The sequence below is a fragment of the Oncorhynchus nerka genome, linkage group LG8 (genome assembly GCF_034236695.1).
Source record: "Oncorhynchus nerka isolate Pitt River linkage group LG8, Oner_Uvic_2.0, whole genome shotgun sequence".
Lineage (NCBI taxonomy): Eukaryota > Metazoa > Chordata > Actinopteri > Salmoniformes > Salmonidae > Oncorhynchus > Oncorhynchus nerka.
In genome coordinates, this window is record NC_088403.1 from 8,297,308 (window position 1) to 8,323,653 (window position 26,346).

Genomic DNA, 26,346 nt, shown 5'->3' on the forward strand with positions numbered 1-26,346 from the left:
ATTGAACACTAAAGTATATTATTTTCTGTATTTTGCAGTTTCACAACATAAACGTTTTCAATATATTCATTCAAGAAAAGTCACGCCTTGGGAGTTTTATTGAAGACTTAGTTGTTAGCCATCTGTCTAGTTTTGCATGGAAACGCAACTCAAGGGCAGAGTATTGCTGATTAAACTTCTTAGCCAGGGTTCGTGAAGGATTCAATAATTTACCACTTTCAGATGAGACTAAATAAGGTGACGATTAAATATTGACTGCTATTGATGTAAAATATTACTATGTCTTTAAGAGTTTATTCGGAAGATAACAGCTCTATAAATATTCTTTCGTGGTGCCCCGACATTCTAGCTAATTACATTTACCTGATTAGCTTAATCAGGTAATAATAATTACAGAGAAATGATTTTATAGAATAGCATGTCATATCACTTAATCCGGCATAGCCAAAGACACAACACTGATGATAGCTGTGCAGCAACGCTCCCCATCCAACCTGACAGCTTGAGGATGTGCAGAGAAGAATGGGAGAAACTCCCCAAATACAGGTGTGCCAAGCTTGTAGCATCATACCCAAGAAGACTCGAGGCTGTAATCGCTGCCAAAGGTCCTTCAACAAAATACAGAGTAAAGTGTGTGAATAGTGACGTAAATGTGATGTTTTTCATACATTTGCAAAAATATATAAAAACCCATTTTTGGGTCTTTCATTATGGGATATTGTGTGTTGATTGATGAGGGGAAAAAATGATTTAAATCCATTTCAGAATAAGGCTGTAACATAACAAAATGTGGAAAAAGTCAAGGGGTCTGAATACTTTCTGAATGCACTGTACATACGGCCCCAGGTCTAAAACCAAACTGGTGCACATTTAGAAGAGAATGACAAGTTAAAAGCTGAGAGTTGGCCTGGGATTCTAAAAGTTTGGAAAGGCAAGATAACTTGGAAATTTGACGGTAGTTACCCTTAAACCCAGCCCCAGTGCTTTCTCACTGAAGCATCCGTCTCAGACTCTCCATAGTCTGTAGCTCCCAGGGGGGTGATGCAGAGCCTCATACCCCAGCTCAGTGCACTGTTCCCTTCCTTGCTACCTCCTGAAAACCCCCTCATCGGTCTGGAGGGGAGAGATAAGGACTGGCTTAGCTTCTCTGAGTCTGAAGTCACACTTCCTATCAAACATACATGTGGTATTTACAGGTGTGTTAGTCACTGTCTGCTTCTGACATGGCACCCTATTCCCATAGCACTCTGGTCAAAAGTAGTGCACTACATAGGGTGCAAACTCTGGTCAAAAGTAGTGCACTACATAGGGAATAGGGTGCAAATTCTGATCAAAAGTAGTGCACTATATAGGGAATAGGGTTCCACCTGGGATGCATTCACAACTCACTTATATAAAACTAGGAAGAGAACTCTCCAGTCAAATGATCTGCCAATCAGTTAAACATGTTGGAACTACTGGTGTGCTGAGGGAGCTCACCTGGCCAGACCTGACACAGCCATCTGCTCACCTACAGCCCCATGAACACACAAGCTTTTCCTGGAATTGTCAGAGGACTCAAAACACCAATAATATATGATTTACCGGTTATTAAAATAGTCACCCACTCACATACATATATATAGCACCAGTCAAAATATTTGGACACACCTACTCATTGAAAGGTTTTTCTTAATTTTTTACTATTTTCTACATTGTAGAATAATAGTGAAGACATCAAAACTATGAAGTAACACATATGGAATCACGTAGTAACCAAAGAAAGTGTTAAACAAGTCCAAATATATTTTATATTTGAGATTCTTCAAAGTAGCCACCCTTTACCTTGATGACAGCTTTGCACACTCTTGGCATTCCCTCAACCAGCTTCATGAGGTAGTCACCTGGAATGCATTTCAATTAATTAAGTGTGCATTGTTAAAAGTTAATTTGTTATTTAGTTTGAGCCAATCAGTTGTGTTGTGACAAGGTAGGGGTGGTATACAGAAGATAGCCCTATTTGGTAAAATACCAAGTCCATATCATGGCAAGAACAGCTCAAATAAGCAATGTCAATGTGAAACAGTCCCTGCTGCTGAAAAACATCCCCACAGCATGATGCTGCCACCACTATGCTTCCCCGTAGTAGGGATGGTGCCAGGTTTCCTCCAGATGTGACGCTTGGCATTCAGGGCTAAGAGTTCACACTTGGTTTCATCAGACCAGAGAATCTTGTTTCTCATGGTCTGAGAGTCCATTAGGTGCATTTTGGCAAACTCCATGCGGGCTGTCATGTGCCTTTTACTGAGGAGTGGCTTCCGTCTGACCACTCTACCATAAAGGCCAGATGGGTGGAGTGCTGCAGAGATGGTTGTCCTTCTTGAAGGTTCTCCCATCTCCAGAGGAACTCTGGAGCTCTTTGAGTGACCATCTGGTTCTTGGTCACCTCCCTGACCAACACCCTTCTCCCCCATTGGCTCAGTTTAGCCAGGCGGACAGTTCTAGGAAAAGCCTTGGTGGTTCCAAACTTCTTCCGTTCAATAATGATTTTGGTACCCTTCCCCCAGATCTGTGCCTCGACACAATCCTGTCTCGGAGCTCTACAGACGCTTCCTTTAACCTCATGGCTTGGTTAATGCTGTGACCTGCACTGTCAACTGTGGCACCTTATATAGACAGGTGTGTGCTTTTCCAAATCATGTCCAATCGATTGAATTTACCACAGCTGGGCTTCAATCAAGTTGTTGAAACATCTCACGGATGATCAATGGAAACAAGATGCACCTGAGCTCAATGTTGAGTGTCATAGCAAAGGGACTGAATATTTATCTAAATAAGGTATTTCTGTTTTTTTTTTATACATTTGCAAAACTCAAAATTTCTGTTTTTACTTTGTCATTATGGGGTTTTGTGTGTAGAATTGATGAGGAAAATAATGTATTTAATCCATTTTAGAATAAGGCTGTAGAGTAACAAAATGTAGAACAAGGGAAAGGGGTCTGAATACTTGCCAAATGCACTGTGTGTGTGTGTGTGTGTATATATATACACACACACACACACACATACAGTGGGGCAAAAAAGTATTAAGTGCAATTGTGCAAGTTCTCCCACTTAAAAAGATGAGAGAGGCCTGTAATTTTCATCATAGCTACACTTCAACTATGACAGACAAAATGAGAAGAAAATAAATCCAGAAAATCACATTGTAGGATTTTTAATGAATTTATTTACTACTGTATATATATAAAGTCCCAGCAATTTATTGGGTAAAACAGCAACATTTCAGCATCACTTTGTCTTCTTCAGGGTGATGTCATGAATGCTGGAACCAGGTTGTCGACAAACAAGGCAATTAGAGCAACCAATGACAACAGTGAGGGGCGTGTCATTAGTATTAGAGCAACCAATGACAACAGTGAGGGGCGTGTCATTAGTATTAGAGCAACCAATGACAACAGTGAGGGGCGTGTCATTAGTATTAGAGCAACCAATGACAACAGTGAGGGGCGTGTCATTAGTATTAGAGCAACCAATGACAACAGTGAGGGGCGTGTCATTAGTATTAGAGCAACCAATGACAACAGTGAGGGGCGTGTCATTAGTATTAGAGCAACCAATGACAACAGTGAGGGGCGTGTCATTAGTATTAGAGCAACCAATGACAACAGTGAGGGGCGTGTCATCACTATTAGGTTAATCAGAATGAATTGAGTGAAACTGTTTTAAAAAACAATAGTTTACAGCATATTGAATATATTAGGCTACTGTTATCACATGGAAACATAATTAGATGTTGTGCAGAAATATTAGCATCAACATACATCGTTTAATTTAATTCCACACACACATAATTGTTTCCAATAATCTTTTGGTTCAACCCTAATGCCTAATAAGCATCATCAACAGGGGGAAACATATTGGGTGTACGATGATAACCTGTAGAAAGAATTTACTGATTTTTTAAATACGTGTTCATAAGAAGGGTCTGAGATCTAAGTGAATATTCAGACCACTAGGGGTCCATGTTTTTAGACAGGATATCCGGTTGGCCTCCCTCTGTCGTCAGTAGGATCTCCATGTTACCTCCTCTCCTTGGTAGAGCAACATGCTCCACGCCTGTGTATTTGAGGGAGGAGATGGGACGGTCAACAAAGTGAGCTGCTACTGAATATGGATGTTCAGTGTTCTTACCTGATTGAGCTGCAGTGTTCAGCTATGTGTTGTTTCAGACGGCTGACAACAGCTGGTAGTCTCAGCTATATTAATACTGGCGCTATGAGCCATCTGCTGGTCTCAAGATGTGTGAAGTTTTATTTCATTTGTAAAGTGCTATCCCCCCCCCCCCCCCCCCCCCCACACACACACAATTTGCAGGCTTTCAAACACTCGCAGCCAATCCACCAGCACCATACATCCATAACTCACAAGTAGTTTGTTACAAAACCACGATAGCACCTATAGCTCTCATCTCAAAGAACAACTTCCTTTTCTCTGGGTTATTTATCCAAAGTCTATGCTAGAAACGTTTTTGATATCGGATCTAATTTTATTCTTCAAGTCGAGGCCAACAGAATCCTTGTATTTTGGTTTTACTCCGCTTTCAGTGTGACAGGAGGACAGGCACGCAGAGTTAGGGGCCTCAGGGCTGTAGCCTAGAAAGTGACATAGCAACTGAGGTCATTTCCTATGGGACAAGGATATGAAAATCCTCACGCTGTTTTTTTGTTGTTGCTACAAACGCTCTGAACAGACCAGCGATACCGTTTCATTCAGACGGTCCTATTCAGATGCTGATTCTCAGACACTGACTGGCACCCTATTCACTATATATAGGGCACTACTTTTGACCAGAGCCCTAGGCTAAGTAGTGCACTACGTAGGGAATAGTGTGCCATTTGGGAAGCGCCCTCACAACAACAAGAGAGACTGGAGAGAACAGCACATCAGCTGAGAGCCAAACAGATTCATTGTCACATCGGTAAATAACTAACCTGAAAACGTGTCCCGTTGTCTCACTGTTACATCAAGCCTTTGAAAGAGCCACATTCATTGTATTGGAAAACAGAACAAAAAAAAGGTATATAGTTGTCCATTTGTGTCAGTGTAAAATAGGGAACAAAAATAAGGGACATAATATGGGACATTATGGTTCATTTAGTTATATTTCTAGCCACAGGATATGTGGAACTGTGAACAGACTGGCTACGCCAGTTGAGACATGGAGAGAACCTTCATTGTTTTCCTTGATTCTTCACATCCTCTCTTCTCACCTTCTTAAAACCCATTGGATGAGAAGGTAAGAGTTCCCTCCCCATCTGACCATTTCATCCAATGCGTGTTGAGCAGGAAGCGAGGATGCTAGAAATCAAGGAAAGGCCATTGAGATCCTCCCATAGCAGGCTGTCAGGACTGGGAAAGACACCTGAACAGAGGGGAGACATTAAGCAATACAAAGAGGAGTCATGAAATTCAGCTTCTTTAAAAGATTTCAAAACATAATTGGTTGTCAAAGACGGGGTATCAAATATTTATACAGTACAAACTGCTGCAATAGACAAATCTGTACACAGAAAGATTCAGGTACGAACAGTCTTCCAGCATTACTGTTTCTGATAAATCCCTTGAAGGCTGAGACTTTCATCATGCAACATAATCAATGACTACATCAACTCCTTTACAATCTTCCCCACAGAAGTAAGCCGTGTCGATGTTCAACACACCAAGAACCTTATTTCACTACGTTTTGGGAGGCGAGTGAAGCTAACAGATTATATAAACGAGTACATGGGAAGTAAGTCTGTCTGTACATGTTGACAAAGGCCTCATGGTTGGGGCGGCAGGGTAGCCTCATGGTTGGGGCGTTGGACTAGTAACCGAAAGGTTGCAAGTTCGAATCCCCGAGCTGACAAGGTACAAATCTGTCGTTCTGCCCCTGAACAGGCAAGTTAACCCACTGTTCCTAGGCCGTCATTGAAAATAAGAATTTGTTCTTAACTGACTTGCCTATTTAAATAAAGGTAAAATAAAAAAATAGCGGCTCAGGTCAAATTTAAAAAAAAATATGCATGAACTCTACATCATTTAAAAAAAAAAAAAACGTTGCTGTAAGGTTGGGTGTTTGTTGAAGCAACTTCTGGGAACCTCCAGTCCAGAGGAACAGACATCTAACTACTTGTACATACATTATCACCATGCCAACCCACACATTCTAGTACGATTAACAATATGGATTCAGAAACTAAATACATTTTTTCAATATAAATCATGTCTCTTTCAGTCTTTTACCAAATCAGATGTCAGTTAGGCAGCGGCATAGAAAACCACTGAGTGGACAAAACATTAGGAACACTTTCTTAATATGGAGTTGCAATCCCCGTTTGCACTCAGAACAGCCTCAATTCGTCGGGACGTGGACTCTACAAGGTGCCGAAAGCGTTCCGCAGGGATAGTGGCTCATGTTGACTCCAGTGTTTCCCACAGTTGTGTCAAGTTGGCTGAATGTCCTTTGGATGGTGGACCATGTTGACTCCAGTGTTTCCCACAGTTGTGTCAAGTTGGCTGAATGTCCTTTGGATGGTGGACCATGTTGACTCCAGTGTTTCCCACAGTTGTGTCAAGTTGGCTGAATGTCCTTTGGATGGTGGACCATTGTTAATACACACGGAAACTGTTGAAAAATTCAGCAGCGTTGCAGTTCTTCACACACTTAAACTGGTGCGGCTGGCGCCTACTACCATACCCCGTTCAAAGGCACTTAAATATTTTGTCTTGACCCTTCACCCTCTGAATGGTACACAATCCATGTCTCAAGGATTAACACTCCTTCTTTAACCCGTCTCCTCCACCTTCATCTACACTGATTGAAGAGGATTTAACAGGTGACATCAATAAGGGATCATAGCTTTCACCTGGATTCACCTGGTCAGTCTATGTCATGGATTCACCTGGTCAGTCTATGTCATGCATTCACCTGGTCAGTCTATGTCATGGATTCACCTGGTCAGTCAATGTCATGGATTCACCTGGTCAGTCTATGTCATGCATTCACCTGGTCAGTCTATGTCATGGATTCACCTGGTCAGTCAATGTCATGGATTCACCTGGTCAGTCTATGTCATGCATTCACCTGGTCAGTCTATGTCATGGATTCACCTGGTCAGTCTATGTCATGGATTCACCTGGTCAGTCTATGTCATGGATTCACCTGGTCAGTCTATGTCATGGATTCACCTGGTCAGTCTATGTCATGGATTCACCTGGTCAGTCTATGTCATGGATTCACCTGGTCAGTCTATGTCATGGATTCACCTGGTCAGTCTATGTCATGGATTCACCTGGTCAGTCTATGTCATGGATTCACCTGGTCAGTCTATGTCATGGATTCACCTGGTCAGTCTATGTCATGGATTCACCTGGTCAGTCTATGTCATGGATTCACCTGGTCAGTCTATGTCATGGATTCACCTGGTCAGTCTATGTCATGGATTCACCTGGTCAGTCTATGTCATGGATTCACCTGGTCAGTCTATGTTATGTAAAGATCAGGTGTTCTTAATGTTTTGTGCACTGTGTAAAATCCATGTCAATAGGCTGCAGGGCAGAAAATCATTTTCAGTTGGTAGAGGAGAGGGGCCTTGCCTTGAGATAATACAACCACATCTTCATGAAATAGTTATAATTGAATTACACCTACAGCAGGGCTCCTATTAGCTGAATACTACAGTGAGATATAATAAGCCCTGTTTATATAAAACCTTATCCATTCCTCACCTCTATTTAAATGTCAACTACTTCAGTATTACATTTGACTATTCACAAGATTCAGTCAAGATTAACAAGGTAATAAGGAACAATCTGCTGAACACTAAATACCTTATAGTCAGGGGCAATAAGGAGCAATCTGAACACTAAATACCTTATAGTCAGGGGTAATAAGGAACAATCTGCTGAACACTAAATACCTGGGGGTCAGGGGCAATAAGGAGCAATCTGCTGAACACTAAATACCTTATAGTCAGGGGCAATAAGGAGCAATCTGCTGAACACTAAATACCTGGGGGTCAGGGGCAATAAGGAGCAATCTGCTGAACACTAAATACCTGGGAGTCAGGGGTAATAAGGAGCAATCTGCTGAACACTAAATACCTGGGGGTCAGGGGCAATAAGGAGCAATCTGCTGAACACTAAATACCTTATAGTCAGGGGCAATAAGGAGCAATCTGCTGAACACTAAATACCTTATAGTCAGGGGCAATAAGGAGCAATCTGCTGAACACTAAATACCTTATAGTCAGGGGCAATAAGGAGCAATCTGCTGAACACTAAATACCTGGGAGTCAGGGGCAATAAGGAGCAATCTGCTGAACACTAAATACCTTATAGTCAGGGGCAATAAGGAGCAATCTGCTGAACACTAAATACCTTATAGTCAGGGGCAATAAGGAGCAATCTGCTGAACACTAAATACCTGGGGGTCAGGGGCAATAAGGAGCAATCTGCTGAACACTAAATACCTGGGAGTCAGGGGTAATAAGGAGCAATCTGCTGAACACTAAATACCTGGGGGTCAGGGGCAATAAGGAGCAATCTGCTGAACACTAAATACCTTATAGTCAGGGGCAATAAGGAGCAATCTGCTGAACACTGAATACCTTATAGTCAGGGGCAATCTGCTGAACACTAAATACCTTATAGTCAGGGGCAATAAGGAGCAATCTGCTGAACACTAAATACCTGGGGGTCAGGGGCAATAAGGAGCAATCTGCTGAACACTAAATACCTTATAGTCAGGGGCAATAAGGAGCAATCTGCTGAACACTAAATACCTTATAGTCAGGGGCAATAAGGAGCAATCTGCTGAACACTAAATACCTTATAGTCAGGGGCAATAAGGAGCAATCTGCTAAACACTAAATACCTGGGAGTCAGGGGCAATAAGGAGCAATCTGCTGAACACTAAATACCTGGGAGTCAGGGGCAATAAGGAGCAATCTGCTGAACACTAAATACCTTATAGTCAGGGGCAATAAGGAGCAATCTGCTGAACACTAAATACCTGGGAGTCAGGGGCAATAAGGAGCAATCTGCTGAACACTAAATACCTGGGAGTCAGGGGCAATAAGGAGCAATCTGCTGAACACTAAATACTTTGGAGTCAGGGGCAATAAGGAGCAATCTGCTGAATACTAAATACCTTATAGTCAGGGGCAATAAGGAGCAATCTGCTGAACACTAAATACCTGGGGGTCAGGGGCAATAAGGAGCAATCTGCTGAACACTAAATACCTGGGGGTCAGGGGCAATAAGGAACAATCTGCTGAACACTAAATACCTTGGAGTCAGGGGCAATAAGGAGCAATCTGCTGAACACTAAATACTTTGGAGTCAGGGGCAATAAGGAGCAATCTGCTGAATACTAAATACCTTATAGTCAGGGGCAATAAGGAGCAATCTGCTGAACACTAAATACCTGGGGGTCAGGGGCAATAAGGAGCAATCTGCTGAACACTAAATACCTGGGGGTCAGGGGCAATAAGGAACAATCTGCTGAACACTAAATACCTTGGAGTCAGGGGCAATAAGGAGCAATCTGCTGAACACTAAATACCTGGGGGTCAGGGGCAATAAGGAGCAATCTGCTGAACACTAAATACCTGGGGGTCAGGGGCAATAAGGAGCAATCTGCTGAACACTAAATACCTTATAGTCAGGGGCAATAAGGAGCAATCTGCTGAACACTAAATACCTTGGAGTCAGGGGCAATAAGGAACAATCTGCTGAACACTAAATACCTTATAGTCAGGGGCAATAAGGAACAATATCCTAAAAACTCAAAGACCACCCTCGAACAAGAAAAATTAGATGATTAACAGACAGAATCATTACAAAAATTGAGGTGGGAGAGAGGCAATCCACCTTTTTCACTAGGCTGTGAGCCTCGTCTCAGCCACCAGAACCAAATCTCTCACTGGACGAGCGACTACTGTTAGCCAGGCTGGCTACGATATGTAGGCTAATTTGTAAACGTCACGCGCTGCGTCCCGTAAGTGTCCGTTGTTGCCGCTGGGGTTGTACTCAGAGACTAAGTCCTGCTGGTCGTCTGACGGTGTAGAAGGTTCGGGAGAGTCCGGTCTGTCCGTTCTCTCAGTGTCCTCTGACTGGGATGATGACTCAGTGTCTGTGCCGTTGAATCCAAGCATCTCAACCACGGAGTTGGGCAAATCCTACACAGATAATAAACATCAGGTTAAAGATCTGGTTAGGACCACAGGTCAATAACAAGGTGTTGAAGAGTGTTCGCTATGAATATAGGTACAACAAGGTGTTGAAGAGTGTTAGCTATGAATATAGGTACAACAAGGTGTTGAAGAGTGTTAACTATGAATATAGGTACAACAAGGTGTTGAAGAGTGTTAACTATGAATATAGGTACAACAAGGTGTTGAAGAGTGTTAACTAGTTGCTCCTACCCTCTACTTTTTTTAACATTTTGTTAAAAATCGCGCAACATTTCAGCGCCCTGCTACTCATGCCAGGAATATAGTACGTTCATATGGTTAGAATGTGTGTATAGGAAACCCTCGGACGTTTTTAAAACTGGTTAAATCACGACTGTGGCTATTACATAACGTGCGTTACATCGGAAAGCGCAGGAAAACCTGATCACAGAAAATGGAAATAAATATCCTTGCGCCACTTCCAGCAATTGTTAACAGTGAGCCGAATTAGATAAGACCGAGCATTCAACTCCCACAGCATCCCCATGTAGTCGAGTATCTTGTGAATTTAATCCTCTTTGATTCTTGGTTGAACCGAAAGAGGGGCACGACGTACCTCCGGTCTCCGCCCAGATCATTCCGGAAGAGCTCTCTCCTGAAATTTTTTCCAAGACGACAGCTAATGATATGTACATCGCCTACGGATGAATTTTATCGCTTATTAACGTTTACTAATACCTAAAGTAGCATTACAAACGTATTTCGAAGTGTTTTGTGAAAGTTTATCGTCTACTTTTTGAATTTTAAAAAATGACGTTACGTTGTGAAATCGCTGTTTTTTTCGTTTATCACACAGTCTACATATAACGATATCTTGGCTTTATATGGCCCGATTTAATCGAAATAAAGACCCAATAGTGTTTATGGGACATCTAGGAGTGCCAACAAAGAAGATGGTGAAAGGTAATGACTGTTTTCTATTTTATTGTGCGGTTTGTGTAACGCCGAAATGCTAATTATTTTGTTTACGTCCCCTGCTGTGCTTTTCTGTTGTAGTGTATTGGTGCATGCTATCAGATAATAGCTTCTCATGCTGTCGCCGAAAAGCATTTTAAAAATCTGACTTGTTGCCTGGATTCACAACGAGTGTAGCTTTAATTTGATACCCTGCATGTGTATTTTAATGAACTTTTGAGTTTTAACTAATACTATTAGCATTTAGCGTAGCACATTTGCATTTCCAGAGCTCTAGTTGGGACGCAAGCGTCCCAGGTAGAGGTAAGAGGTTAACTATGAATATAGGTACAACAAGGTGTTGAAGAGTGTTAACTATGAATACAGGTCAACAACAAGGTGTTGAAGAGTGTTAACTATGAATATAGGTACAACAAGGTGTTGAAGAGTGTTAACTATGAATACAGGTCAACAACAAGGTGTTGAAGAGTGTTAACTATGAATATAGGTACAACAAGGTGTTGAAGAGTGTTAACTATGAATATAGGTACAACAAGGTGTTGAAGAGTGTTAACTATGAATATAGGTACAACAAGGTGTTGAAGAGTGTTAACTATGAATATAGGTACAACAAGGTGTTGAAGAGTGTTAACTATGAATATAGGTACAACAAGGTGTTGAAGAGTGTTAGCTATGAATACAGGTCAACAACAAGGTGTTGAAGAGTGTTAACTATGAATACAGGTCAACAACAAGGTGTTGAAGAGTGTTAACTATGAATATAGGTACAATCGAATCAAATCAAAGTTTATTTGTCACGTGCGCCGAATACAACAGGTGTTGACCTTACAGTGAAATGCTGAATACAACAGGTGTTGACCTTACAGTAAAATGCTGAATACAACAGGTGTTGACCTTACAGTGAAATGCTTACTTACAGGCTCTAACCAATGGTGCAGGAAAAAAAGGTGTGTGTGTGTGTGTGTAAGTAAAGAAATAAAACAACAGTAAAAAGAGGGTAGCAAGTTCAGTAAGTGTTTCAGAATACAGGAACAAACATTCTGAAGGTATCTAATGTTCTGCCACGGAGTTGGACACATCCTACAAGGATATCAGAAGAAACGATTAAAAACGTGTGTCACAGACACAGTTTTAATGAGGTTTAATTTCAACTGCATTTATTCACACACCTTGTGTATATAGTTATACCACCAAGTTGGGGAAATCCTACACAGTTTTCTTGTTTTTTTAAATAAAATAAATCAAAATAAATATTAAAAACATATATGTCACAGATAGGTTTTTTGAATGCGGGTTAGATTCGACTGCATTCATTCATACACTAAACACCACTGTTTGGGTCAATTCTATGAAGATATTGTCGGACTAAACAAACAAGTTAACGAGGGTTGTGTTGAAAAACCCCTTCACACCCTTCTACTGGAAACAGCACAAACCAATTGTATCCCACTTCCTTTCCCTCTCCACACTCGGCAAACCCTCCATTATTTACCATGGTCCTTCGAGCCGGATGGGTGAGCTTCTCAAAACCCATGCATTGTATTTCAGAATATACTGGAAGCACAAACGTTCTGAAGATAGATAGATGTCCTATCTTGGGATACATACCTTACAACTCTTCAGCTGCAGGCATATAGCTTCAGCTTTGTTGAGGATGGCCCTGATGTCCAGTTTCATCGACAGTTCATTTATGAGCTAGAAGGGAGAAAAGAAGAAGGGAGAAAAGAAGAAGGGAGGAGAACATTCTTTGATCAGTACCTTGCTAAAGCAGAGATGGGTAACTGACGGCCTGCGGGCAGATCAGTAAAACATATTCTAACCGTTCAAAACATCGGGGTCACTTAAAAACATCCTCGTTTAATTTTATTTTTAAAAATAACATTTTTTGTCCATTTAAAATAACATCAAACTGATCAGAAATACAGTGTAGACACTGTTAATGTTGTAAATGACTATTGTAGCTGGAAACGGCTGATTTTTAATGGAATATCTAAATTAGGCCCGTTATCAGGAACCATCACTCCTGTGTTCCAATGGCACGTTGTGTTAGCTAATCCAAGTTTATCAATTTAAAAAAGGCTAATTGATCATTAGAATACCCTTTTGCAATTATGTTAGCACAGCTGAAAACTAGTGAACTTAAAAAAGCAATAAAACTGGCCTTCTTTAATTAAACTAGTTGAGTATCTGGAGCATCAACATTTGTGGGTTCAATTACAGGCTCAAAATGGTAATTTCTCCTGAAACTCGTCAGTCTATTCTTGTTCTGAGAAATGAAGGCTATTCCATGCGAGAAATTGCCAAGAAACTTAAGATCTCGTACAACGCTGTGTACTACTCCCTTCACAGAACAGTGCAAACTGGCTCTAACCAGAATAGAAAGAGGAGTTGGAGGCCCCGGTGCACAACTGAGCAAGAGGACAACTACATTAGTGTGTGTAGTTTAATAAACAGACGCCTCACACAAGTCCTAAACTGGCAGCTTCCTTAAATAGTACCCGCAAAACACCAGTCTCAACGTCAACAGTGAAGAGGCGACTCCGGGATGCTGGCCTTCTAGGCAGAGTTGCAAAGAAAAAGTCACATCTCAGACTGGCCAATGAAAATAAAAGATTAAGATGTGCAGAAGAACACAGACACTGGACAGAGGACCTCAATGTTGACGTTCAGACTGGTGTTTTGAGTAGCAAAAAAAATACTTAAGCGTAGGCAGACTGTCCCACATCTAAAAACAGGGAGCTATCGGACATTGCGTAGGCAGACTGTCCCACATCTAAAAACAGGGAGCTATCGGACATTGCGTAGGCAGACTGTCCCAGTTGTCTTTGCTGTCTTAAATCTATAAACAGGAGCTATCGGACATTGCGTAGGCAGACTGTCCCACATCTATAAACAGGGAGCTTTCGGACATTGCGTAGGCAGACTGTCCCACATCTATAAACAGGGAGCTCGGACAAAACTGTCCCACATCTAAAAACAGGGAGCTATCGGACATTGCGTAGGCAGACTGTCCCACATCTATAAACAGGGAGCTATCGGACATTGCGTAGGCAGACTGTCCCACATCTATAAACAGGGAGCTTTCGGACATTGCGTAGGCAGACTGTCCCACATCTATAAACAGGGAGCTATCGGACATTGCGTAGGCAGACTGTCCCACATCAATAAACAGGGAGCTATCGGACATTGCGTAGGCAGACTGTCCCACATCAATAAACAGGGAGCTAAACAGGGAGTCCCACATCAATAAACAGGACATCGGACATTGCGTAGGCAGACTGTCCCACATCAATAAACAGGGAGCTATCGGACATTGCGTAGGCAGACTGTCCCACATCAATAAACAGGGAGCTATCGGACATTGCGTAGGCAGACTGTCCCACATCAATAAACAGGGAGCTATCGGACATTGCGTAGGCAGACTGTCCACATCAATAAACAGGGAGCTATCGGACATTGCGTAGGCAGACTGTCCCACATCATGAAATAGAGTGTGATGTGTGTATTGCTGATTTCATGAAATAGAGTGTGATGTGTGTATTGCTGATTTCATGAAATGGAGTGTGATGTGTGTATTGCTGATTTCATTACTTTCTTTGTTTTGATACCAATTTCACCAGATTGGGTCTATTGGAGTGTTGGGGTTCCCCCCGATGGGTTGGGGTGTTAACTCCCTGACCTGGCAACTCTTCAGAGAGGTAGCCAGTAAAATAAGGGAGTGTTGGGGTTCCCCCCCCCCCGATGGGTTGGGGTTCTAACTCCCTGACCTGACAACTCTTCAGAGAGGTAGCCAGTAAAATAAGGGAGTGTTGGGGTTCCCCCCCGATGGGTTGGGGTTCTAACTCCCTGACCTGACAACTCTTCAGAGAGGTAGCCAGTAAAATAAGGGAGTGTTGGGGTTCCCCCCCCCCCGACTATTCAGAGAGGTAGCCAGTAAAATAAGGGAGTGATGGGGTGCTAACTCCCTGACCTGACAACTCTTCAGAGAGGTAGCCAGTAAAATAAGGGAGTGTTGGGGTGCTAACAACCTGACCTGACAACTCTTCAGAGAGGTAGCCAGTAAAATAAGGGAGTGTTGGGGTTCCCCCCGATAGGTTAGGGTGCTAACTCCCTGACCTGACAACTCTTCAGAGAGGTAGCCAGTAAAATAAGGGAGTGTTGGGGTTCCCCCCGATAGGTTAGGGTGCTAACTCCCTGACCTGACAACTCTTCAGAGAGGTAGCCAGTAAAATAAGGGAATATGAACTAAGTAGGAAAAACAGTTTCAACAGTAACAGTATATTGTTGTGTTATTTGACATTTGTCGTAGAGAAAATGCTGTTAAGAAAATTGGGAATGTAATCATTTGTCATATAGTCAAAGCTTGTCTGGATTTCCTGAAACAGAAATGAACTAAAACTGTTGTTCTGATCTGTCCTCTCTTTAGGTGATCATGGAAGGTGACGTCAGATGGTGTCTTAATGCATGTAGGAATCATTTGGCCACAAACAGTGTGTGTGAACCTTAAAACTCTCCCAAACCGGCTGCAGAAAGACAAAGGCTTTCAAAGTGACGGTGATCTTTAACACTTATCTGTGTCCGAGCCAAACCTGGGTGCAGGCGGCAGGGGAGCCTAGTGGTTAGAGTGTAGAGGCGGCAGGGTAGCCTAGTGGTTAGAGTGTAGAGGCGGCAGGGTAGCCTAGTGGTTAGAGTGTAGAGGCGGCAGGGTAGCCTAGTGGTTAGAGTGTAGAGGTGGCAGGGGAGCCTAGTGGTTAGAGTGTAGAGGTGGCAGGGGAGCCTAGTGGTTAGAGTGTAGAGGTGGCAGGGGAGCCTAGTGGTTAGAGTGTAGAGGTGGCAGGGGAGCTGAGGTTAGAGTGTAGAGGTGGCAGGGGAGCCTAGTGGTTAGAGTGTAGAGGTGGCAGGGGAGCCTAGTGGTTAGAGTGTAGAGGTGGCAGGGGAGCCTAGTGGTTAGAGTGTAGAGGTGGCAGGGGAGCCTAGTGGTTAGAGTGTAGAGGTGGCAGGGGAGCCTAGTGGTTAGAGTGTAGAGGTGGCAGGGGAGCCTAGTGGTTAGAGTGTAGAGGTGGCAGGGTAGCCTAGTGGTTAGAGTGTAGAGGTGGCAGGGTAGCCTAGTGGTTAGAGGGTAGAGGCGGCAGGGGAGCCTAGTGGTTAGAGCGTAGAGGTGGCAGGGTAGCCTAGTGGTTAGAGCGTAGAGGCGGCAGGGGAGCCTAGTGGTTAGAGTGTAGAGGCGGCAGGGTAGCCTAGTGGTTAGAGTGTAGAGGCGGCAGGGGAGCCTAGTGGTTAGAGTGTAGAGGCGGCAGGGGAGCCTAGTGGTTAGAGTGTAGAGGCGGCAGGGTAGCCTAGTGGTTAGAGTGTAGAGGTGGCAGGGGAGCCTAGTGGTTAGAGTGTAGAGGTGGCAGGGTAGCCTAGTGGTTAGAGTGTAGAGGCGGCAGGGTAGCCTAGTGGTTAGAGTGTAGAGGCGGCAGGGTAGCCTAGTGGTTAGAGTGTAGAGGCGGCAGGGGAGCTGAGACCGCGCATGTGGAGTCAGCATGGAGAGAGATAACAAACTTCTCTTGCTAGCGTGCCGATGGGAGAAATTGACCAGAGAGGTTAGCCTAGTGGTTAGAGCGTTGGACTAGTAACCGGAAGGTTGCAAGTTCAAACACCTGAGCTGACAAGGTACAAATCTGTCATTCTGCCCCTGAACAAGGCAGTTAACCCACTGTTCCTAGGCCGTCATTGAAAATAAGAATTGGTTCTTAACTGACTTGCCTGGTTAAATAAAGGTAAAATAAAAAAATAGCGGCTCAGGTGCCAGACTTGTATTAGTGGGAAAAACATTACTTTACATTATCAAGGGCCATCAAACGTGACAGGCAAGAGTTACATGTGCCGTTGGGAAGATGAACTGCAACGCCATCTGAAGAAGACGCTAGAATGATAAGTGCCGGGAGAAGGGAGGTCTACACACTGTCAACAATTTAGACTGAGTACGCATTGAGATACCCATCTGTCATTACCAGGCCACTCGCTACAGGAAGACAGGGACAAAGGGGGGCTGTAATGAGAAGAGTTATTACCAGGCCACTCACTACAGGGACAAAGGGGGGCTGTAATGAGAAGAGTTATTACCAGGCCACTCGCTACAGGAAAACAGGGACAAAGGGGGGGCTATAATGAGAAGAGTTATTACCAGGCCACTCGCTACAGGAAAACAGGGACAAAGGGGGGGCTATAATGAGAAGAGTTATTACCAGGCCACTCGCTACAGGAAGACAGGGACAAAGGGGGGCTGTAATGAGAAGAGTTATTACCAGGCCACTCACTACAGGGACAAAGGGGGGGCTGTAATGAGAAGAGTTATTACCAGGCCACTCGCTACAGGAAGACAGGGACAAAGGGGGGGCTATAATGAGAAGAGTTATTACCAGGCCACTCGCTACAGGAAAACAGGGACAAAGGGGGGCTGTAATGAGAAGAGTTATTACCAGGCCACTCGCTACAGGAAGACAGGGACAAAGGGGGCTGTAATGAGAAGAGTTATTACCAGGCCACTCACTACAGGAAGACAGGGACAAAGGGGGCTGTAATGAGAAGAGTTATTACCAGGCCACTCACTACACAGGGACAAAGGGGGCTGTAATGAGAAGAGTTATTACCAGGCCACTCGCTACAGGAAGACAGGGACAAAGGGGGGCTGTAATGAGAAGAGTTATTACCAGGCCACTCGCTACAGGAAAACAGGGACAAAGGGGGGGCTATAATGAGAAGAGTTATTACCAGGCCACTCGCTACAGGGACAAAGGGGGGGCTGTAATGAGAAGAGTTATTACCAGGCCACTCGCTACAGGGACAAAGGGGGGCTGTAATGAGAAGAGTTATTACCAGGCCACTCGCTACAGGGACAAAGGGGGGGCTGTAATGAGAAGAGTTATTACCAGGCCACTCGCTACAGGAAAACAGGGACAAAGGGGGCTGTAATGAGAAGAGTTATTACCAGGCCACTCGCTACAGGAAAACAGGGACAAAGGGGGGCTGTAATGAGAAGAGTTATTACCAGGCCACTCGCTACAGGAAAACAGGGACAAAGGGGGGGCTATAATGAGAAGAGTTATTACCAGGCCACTCGCTACAGGAAAACAGGGACAAAGGGGGGGCTATAATGAGAAGAGTTATTACCAGGCCACTCGCTACAGGGACAAAGGGGGGCTGTAATGAGAAGAGAAAACAGGGACAAAGGGGGCTGTAATGAGAAGAGTTATTACCAGGCCACTCGCTACAGGAAGACAGGGACAAAGGGGGCTGTAATGAGAAGAGTTATTACCAGGCCACTCGCTACAGGGACAAAGGGGGGCTGTAATGAGAAGAGTTATTACCAGGCCACTCGACAGGGACAAAGGGGGCTATAATGAGAAGAGTTATTACCAGGCCACTCGCTACAGGGACAAAGGGGGCTGTAATGAGAAGAGTTATTACCAGGCCACTCGCTACAGGGACAAAGGGGGCTGTAATGAGAAGAGTTATTACAATACAGGGACAAAGGGGGCTGTAATGAGAAGAGTTATTACCAGGCCACTCACTACAGGAAAACAGGGACAAAGGGGGCTGTAATGAGAAGAGTTATTACCAGGCCACTCGCTACAGGAAAACAGGGACAAAGGGGGGGCTGTAATGAGAAGAGTTATTACCAGGCCACTCGCTACAGGAAAACAGGGACAAAGGGGGGCTGTAATGAGAAGAGTTATTACCAGGCCACTCGCTACAGGAAAACAGGGACAAAGGGGGGCTGTAATGAGAAGAGTTATTACCAGGCCACTCGCTACAGGAAAACAGGGACAAAGGGGGGCTGTAATGAGAAGAGTTATTACCAGGCCACTCGCTACAGGGACAAAGGGGGGCTGTAATGAGAAGAGTTATTACCAGGCCACTCGTTACAGGAAGACAGGGACAAAGGGGGCTGTAATGAGAAGAGTTATTACCAGGCCACTCGCTACAGGAAAACAGTGACAAAGGGGGGCTGTAATGAGAAGAGTTATTACCGACAATACAAAGTTGCCATTTATAAATGTACATTCTAACCAGGATGATGTGTGCTAGTCTGAGAAGACTCAAAGTAAAGTACTAAGGACTGTCATTCTAAATTTGGGTTGGATAATTTATACAAATGTTTTAGTTATGATTCGGCTACAGTGAGAGAGAGAGAGTTGCTCTCAAACTGGAGGAGTGGGGGCACTGCTAAAATGTATTAGGCCCCAGGAAGGCTCTAGAAACCTTATCTTTAAGTGTCCTCCGAGAGGGAGGTTATTGGAGAACTCACTGGATGATCGCTCGGGTCAACCATTTCTGTTCTCTTGTGTTTTACCATGTCATCAGAATATTCATGTTACATCGCATCATACATTCAGATTGCTGGACGATACGGTATAATTAATTGCACACAATGATCATAGTCTGTGTCTTGCGATAACAGCCAAGGATGAAAACGAAGGAGACGGCATGGAGACCAGTATCACAAGGACATAGAACGTAACGGAGGGACGGTTCTGTCCCCAGTCCTAGTAGCATCAAGGGTGGTGTGAATGATTAAACACACTCTTTCTCTCTTCCCTGTTCAAGTCAATAGGTTTCTGGGTGTCGTGGAACATAAGACTGATCATTGTTCCAGAGGAGGGACTGAGGTATATTGACTAATCGATTTAGGAATGTTTTAGTATGTTTATAACTGTAGAGGTGCATTAGGAGTAGTGACTACAGTGTTACGGGTTAGATGGAATGATGTGTGTGTAAATGTATCTGTAGCAGGAAGTCAGGTACACATGGGGCCTGTGATTGAGACAGAATGTTACCATCAGACTTAAGTGGGATGGAAGGTGACAGAATGTTACCATCAGACTTAAGTGGGATGGAAGGTGACAGAATGTTACCACAGACTTAAGTGGGATAGAAGGTGACAGAATGTTACCATCAGACTTAAGTGGGATGGAAGGTGACAGAATGTTACCATCAGACTTAAGTGGGATGGAAGGTGACAGAATGTTACCATCAGACTTAAGTGGGATGGAAGGTGACAGAATGTTACCAACAGACTTAAGTGGGATAGAAGGTGACAGAATGTTACCATCAGACTTAAGTGGGATGGAAGGTGACAGAATGTTACCATCAGACTTAAGTGGGATGGAAGGTGACAGAATGTTACCATCAGACTTAAGTGGGATGGAAGGTGACAGAATGTTACCAACAGACTTAAGTGGGATAGAAGGTGACAGAATGTTACCATCAGACTTAAGTGGGATGGAAGGTGACAGAATGTTACCATCAGACTTAAGTGGGATGGAAGGTGACAGAATGTTACCATCAGACTTAAGTGGGATGGAAGGTGACAGAATGTTACCATCAGACTTAAGTGGGATGGAAGGTGACAGAATATTACCAACAGACTTAAGTGGGATGGAAGGTGACAGAATGTTACCATCAGACTTAAGTGGGATGGAAGGTGACAGAATGTTACCATCAGACTTAAGTGGGATGGAAGGTGACAGAATATTACCAACAGACTTAAGTGGGATAGAAGGTGACAGAATGTTACCATCAGACTTAAGTGGGAGGGAAGGTGACAGAATGTTACCATCAGACTTAAGTGGGATGGAAGGTGACAGAATGTTACCATCAGACTTAAGTGGGATGGAAGGTGACAGAATGTTTACATCAGACTTAAGTGGGATGGAAGGTGACAGGCTCGTAGGAGAGGGAGGACAGCTAACTGTAGACTGTTAAGTGGGATGGAAGGTGATGGGGGTGATAGAATGGGATCATCCACAGACTGTGTATGTTGTTACAGGGGATGGCTCGTAGGAGAGGGAGGACAGCTAACTGTGCCCAATATAGAGACTATTACACAGTGTTGTTCTGGTCCACAGTACTCCTTACAGCACCTGCAGCAGTAAAGATCATCATGTCTCTGTAGCAGGGGGAGGGAGAGGTGTTGGGACAGTGTTGTTCTGGTCCACAGTACTCCTTACAGCACCTGCAGCAGTAAAGATCGTCATGTCTCTGTAGCAGGGGGAGGAGGTGTTGGGACAGTGTTGTTTGTTCCTGGTCCACAGTACAGCACCTGCAGCAGTAAAGATCATCATGTCTCTGTAGCAGGGGGGAGGAGGTGTTGGGACAGTGTTGTTCTGGTCCACAGTACTCCTTACAGCACCTGCAGCAGTAAAGATCATCATGTCTCTGTAGCAGGGGGAGGGAGAGGGTGTTGGGACAGTGTTGTTCTGGTCCACAGTACTCCTTACAGCACCTGTAGCAGGGGGAGGAGGTGTTGGGACAGTGTTGTTCTGGTCCACAGTACTCCTTACAGCACCTGCAGCAGTACAGATCATCATGTCTCTGTAGCAGGGGGAGGGAGAGGGTGTTGGGACAGTGTTGTTCTGGTCCACAGTACTCCTTACAGCACCTGCAGCAGTAAAGATCGTCATGTCTCTGTAGCAGGGGGGAGGGAGAGGGTGTTGGGACAGTGTTGTTCTGGTCCACAGTACTCCTTACAGCACCTGTAGCAGGGGGAGGGAGAGGGTGTTGGGACAGTGTTGTTCTGGTCCACAGTACTCCTTACAGCACCTGCAGCAGTACAGATCGTCATGTCTCTCCTCAGTGGGTTTACAGTTCTCCCGTGAAGTGAGGTCCAGTTGCATAATGTGTGAGCTTGAAGATGACAGAGGAAGTGGAGCGAATGAGAGAGAAAGTCTAGATTCCACCGTAGACATGCAGATGGGTCTGGGAGACACTTTAAACACCATAGTTGTGTGAGCTGCTTTATTGGTTAATGGATCAGATGAAAAGGAAAGATGGTACTTTAAACAACATGTTGGAGGCATTCATGTGAAAGTCTAGTGCCGAGTTACCTGAAGAGGATGTAGCATTGATTAGGGCTACGCACCTGCCTACCAGGTGACCTGCCTACCAGGTGACCTGCCTACCAGGTGACCTGCCTATCAGATGACCTGCCTACCCTGTGACCTGCCTATCAGATGACCTGCCTACCAGGTGACCTGCCTATCAGATGACCTGCCTACTAGGTGACCTGCCTACCAGATGACCTGCCTATCAGGTGACCTGCCTACCCTGTGACCTGCCTATCAGGTGACCTGCCTACCCTGTGACCTGCCTATCAGATGACCTGCCTACCAGGTGACCTGCCTACCCTGTGACCTGCCTATCAGATGACCTGCCTACCCTGTGACCTGCCTACCCTGTGACCTGCCTACCCTGTGACCTGCCTATCAGGTGACCTGCCTACCAGGTGACCTGCCTACCCTGTGACCTGCCTATCAGATGACCTGCCTACCAGGTGACCTGCCTACAAGGTGACCTGCCTACCAGGTGACCTGCCTACCAGGTGACCTGCCTACCAGGTGACCTGCTTACCAGGTGACCTGCCTACCAGGTGACCTGCCTATCAGGTGACCTGCCTATCAGGTGACCTGCCTATCAGGTGACCTGCCTATCAGGTGACCTGCCTATCAGGTGACAGAGAAGGCGATGGGGAGCAAAGTGAGGATGCCAGGGCTTGGGAACCGCTCTCTGAACCTGTGTTCTGATGGTGAAGACGGGGTGAAAGCATGAGGAGGCTTTTTAGGGCTTTCATTTTGTGGAATCCAGCAGAAAAGTGTCCTGAAGACAAAGTCAGGCGAAGAGAGAGTTGGAAATGTCATGTAGTCATGTCGTCATGTAGTCATGTTGTCATGTCGTCATGTCGTCACGTCGTCACGTTGTCATGTTGTCATATCTTAACACGTTGTTAATGCTGTTGTGTTTTGGTGTTTAGTTTTACTTTGCAAGTCTTGTGCCGTCGTCACTCTCTCAGGAACCAGAAGGAGAAGGTTGAAACAGGAGTCAACAGCTCCAGTGGACAAGTTATTATCAGTGTCCTGTAATTAATGGAAATGGTGTGATCATAGTACTGTATGGGGCGGCAGGTAGCCCAGTGGTTAGAGTGTAGAGGCGGCAGGTAGCCCAGTGGTTAGTGTAGAGGCGGCAGGTAGCCCAGTGGTTAGAGTGTAGAGGCGGCAGGTAGCCCAGTGGTTAGAGTGTAGAGGCGGCAGGTAGCCCAGTGGTGAGAGGCAGGTAGCCCAGTGGTGAGAGGCAGGTAGCCCAGTGGTGAGAGGCAGGTAGCCCGGTGGTTAGAGTGTAGAGGCGGCAGGTAGCCCAGTGGTTAGAGTGTAGAGGCGGCAGGTAGCCCAGTGGTTAGAGTGTAGAGGCGGCAGGTAGCCCAGTGGTTAGAGTGTAGAGGCGGCAGGTAGCCCAGTGGTTAGATGCAGGTAGCCCAGTGGTGAGAGGCAGGTAGCCCGGTGGTTAGAGGCAGGTAGCCCAGTGGTTAGAGTGTAGAGGCGGCAGGTAGCCCAGTGGTTAGAGTGGAGGGGCGGCAGGTAGCCCAGTGGTTAGAGTGTAGAGGCGGCAGGTAGCCCAGTGGTTAGAGTGGAGGGGCGGCAGGTAGCCCAGTGGTTAGAGTGTAGAGGCGGCAGGTAGCCCAGTGGTTAGAGTGTAGAGGCGGCAGGTAGCCCAGTGGTTAGAGTGTAGAGGCGGCAGGGTAGCCTAGTGGTTAGAGTGGAGGGGCGGCAGGTAGCCCAGTGGTTAGAGTGGAGGGGCGGCAGGTAGCCCAGTGGTTAGAGTGGAGGGGCGGCAGGTAGCCCAGTGGTTAGAGTGTAGGGGCGGCAGGTAGCCCAGTGGTTAGTGTAGAGGCGGCAGGTAGCCCAGTGGTTAGAGTGTAGGGGCGGCAGGTAGCCCAGTGGTTAGAGTGTAGAGGCGGCAGGTAGCCCAGTGGTTAGTGTAGAGGCGGCAGGTAGCCCAGTGGTTAGAGTGTAGAGGCGGCAGGTAGCCCAGTGGTTAGAGTGTAGAGGCGGCAGGTAGCCCAGTGGTGAGAGGCAGGTAGCCCAGTGGTGAGAGGCAGGTAGCCCAGTGGTGAGAGGCAGGTAGCCCGGTGGTTAGAGTGTAGGCGTAGCCCAGTGGTTAGGTAGCCCAGTGGTTAGAGTGTAGAGGCGGCAGGTAGCCCAGTGGTTAGAGTGTAGAGGCGGCAGGTAGCCCAGTGGTTAGAGTGTAGAGGCGGCAGGTAGCCCAGTGGTTAGATGCAGGTAGCCCAGTGGTGAGAGGCAGGTAGCCCGGTGGTTAGAGGCAGGTAGCCCAGTGGTTAGAGTGTAGAGGCGGCAGGTAGCCCAGTGGTTAGAGTGGAGGGGCGGCAGGTAGCCCAGTGGTTAGAGTGTAGAGGCGGCAGGTAGCCCAGTGGTTAGAGTGGAGGGGCGGCAGGTAGCCCAGTGGTTAGAGTGTAGAGGCGGCAGGTAGCCCAGTGGTTAGAGTGTAGAGGCGGCAGGTAGCCCAGTGGTTAGAGTGTAGAGGCGGCAGGGTAGCCTAGTGGTTAGAGTGGAGGGGCGGCAGGTAGCCCAGTGGTTAGAGTGGAGGGGCGGCAGGTAGCCCAGTGGTTAGAGTGGAGGGGCGGCAGGTAGCCCGGTGGTTAGATGCAGGTAGCCCGGTGGTGAGAGGCAGGTAGCCCGGTGGTTAGAGGCAGGTAGCCCGGTGGTTAGAGGCAGGTAGCCCAGTGGTTAGAGTGTAGAGGCGGCAGGTAGCCCAGTGGTTAGAGGCAGGTAGCCCAGTGGTTAGAGGCAGGTAGCCCAGTGGTGAGAGGCAGGTAGCCCAGTGGTGAGAGGCAGGTAGCCCAGTGGTGAGAGGCAGGTAGCCCAGTGGTGAGAGGCAGGTAGCCCAGTGGTGAGAGGCAGGTAGCCCAGTGGTGAGAGGCAGGTAGCCCAGTGGTTAGAGGCAGGTAGCCCAGTGGTTAGAGAGTCGGACTAGTAACCGAAAGGTTGCTGGATCGAATCCCCGAGCTGACAAGGTAAAAATCTGTCGTTCTGCCCCTGAACAAGGCAGTTAACCCACTGTTCCTAGACCAGTCATTGTAAATAAGAATTTGTTCTTAACAGACTTGCCTAGTTAAAAAGGTAAACTAAAAAATAAATAATGACAAAAAAACAGTTTAGAAATTTTTGCAAATGTATTAAAAACTTGTGGTTGACTTGGGGCTGTTGGTCATTCTCTCACTGCAACATGTCTATGGCAAAATGTGTCAAACTCTCTCTCTCCGGCTTTCAAGAGGGGGAGGCAGCAAAAAAAAAATTGCCCACAAAGTGGCAGGGGCCCCCCAACAAAATGTTGCTTAGGGCCTCCAAAATGCTAGAGCCAGCTCTGACTGCATGTGTGAACATGAATGTAGGTATGCAGACCAGCGAGCCACTGCAGCCCCTCGTGATGAGGTTTTTGGTGGCCCCCACCCCACCGAAGTTGCCCGTCCCTGTGCTAAAGTGATGACACGGATACACACTCCAACACTGAAAACCAGTGTTCTGTGTGGATATAACACACGTGTTGTAATGTGACTAGGCAGTGAGAGCCTGTTAGGTAGAAGAGCACATGCTCCTGCTAGGTGATAATTAACTGCTTCCTTCAGACATCATAAAAACACAGTGTAAAGCCCATTCTCTCTCTTCTCACTACTATCTTTCCCTCTCTCTCTTCTGACTTTATCTCCCTCTCTACCTCCCAAACTCCCCCCCCCCCCCTCTCTCACCACTCTCTTTCCCTCCCTCCCTAAAACCCTCCCTCGCTCTCCCCACTCTCTTTCTCCCCCTATCTACTGCCACCTCCCTCCCCCACCTGGTGTTGTAGCTACTGTATAGATAGAGCCTGCAAGGTCTCCATGGTTACCATCTACTAGCTGTCTACCAACTGCAGAAAGAACAGCTGTGATCACATCAGGAAGTAACCTCAAGGTAAAATGTTGAATGATTTAAAACGGTTCTAAGCATCCATACATGTATATGACACAGCCAAGATAACTCCTGATAACGTCAGCCTATATTTCTAGAGAGATTCCCAGACCTATCATTAGTCATTTTCAATATACAAAGACACTAAACATGTGTAACAGTATAACTTTAGACCGTCCCCTCGCCTCATACCCGGGCGCGAACCAGGGACCCTCTGCTCACATCAACAACAGTCACCCACCCAGTTACCCATCGCTCCCATCGCTCCACAAGGGGAAAACTTCAAGGTCTCAGAGCCCTTGCAGAGCAAGGGGAACTACTACTTCAAGGTCTCAGAGCTAAGTGACGTTATCCGATTGAAACGCTATTTAGCGCATCCGTTACACGCACTA

The 26,346-nt window shown here is 45.7% G+C and overlaps 1 protein-coding gene across 2 annotated transcripts in view; it reads right to left on the reverse strand.

The window, feature by feature from the left end:
- Window positions 1-5,442: 5,442 nt before the first annotated feature.
- LOC115119720 (TBC1 domain family member 15-like) overlaps window positions 5,443-26,346 on the reverse strand; it is a 121,892-nt gene continuing 100,988 nt past the window's right edge. Inside the window, exons 16-17 of one of the 2 annotated variants that reach the window (XM_065021289.1) lie at window positions 12,783-12,869; window positions 5,443-10,205 (exon numbers count right to left, since the gene is read on the reverse strand). In XM_065021289.1, the coding sequence (XP_064877361.1) occupies window positions 9,981-10,205; window positions 12,783-12,869 (312 nt within the window). In that variant the 3' untranslated portion in view covers window positions 5,443-9,980. Of the gene's footprint in view, window positions 10,206-11,944; window positions 12,255-12,782; window positions 12,870-26,346 lie in introns of those variants that run through there. The other variant, XM_065021290.1, reaches the window with a different exon arrangement.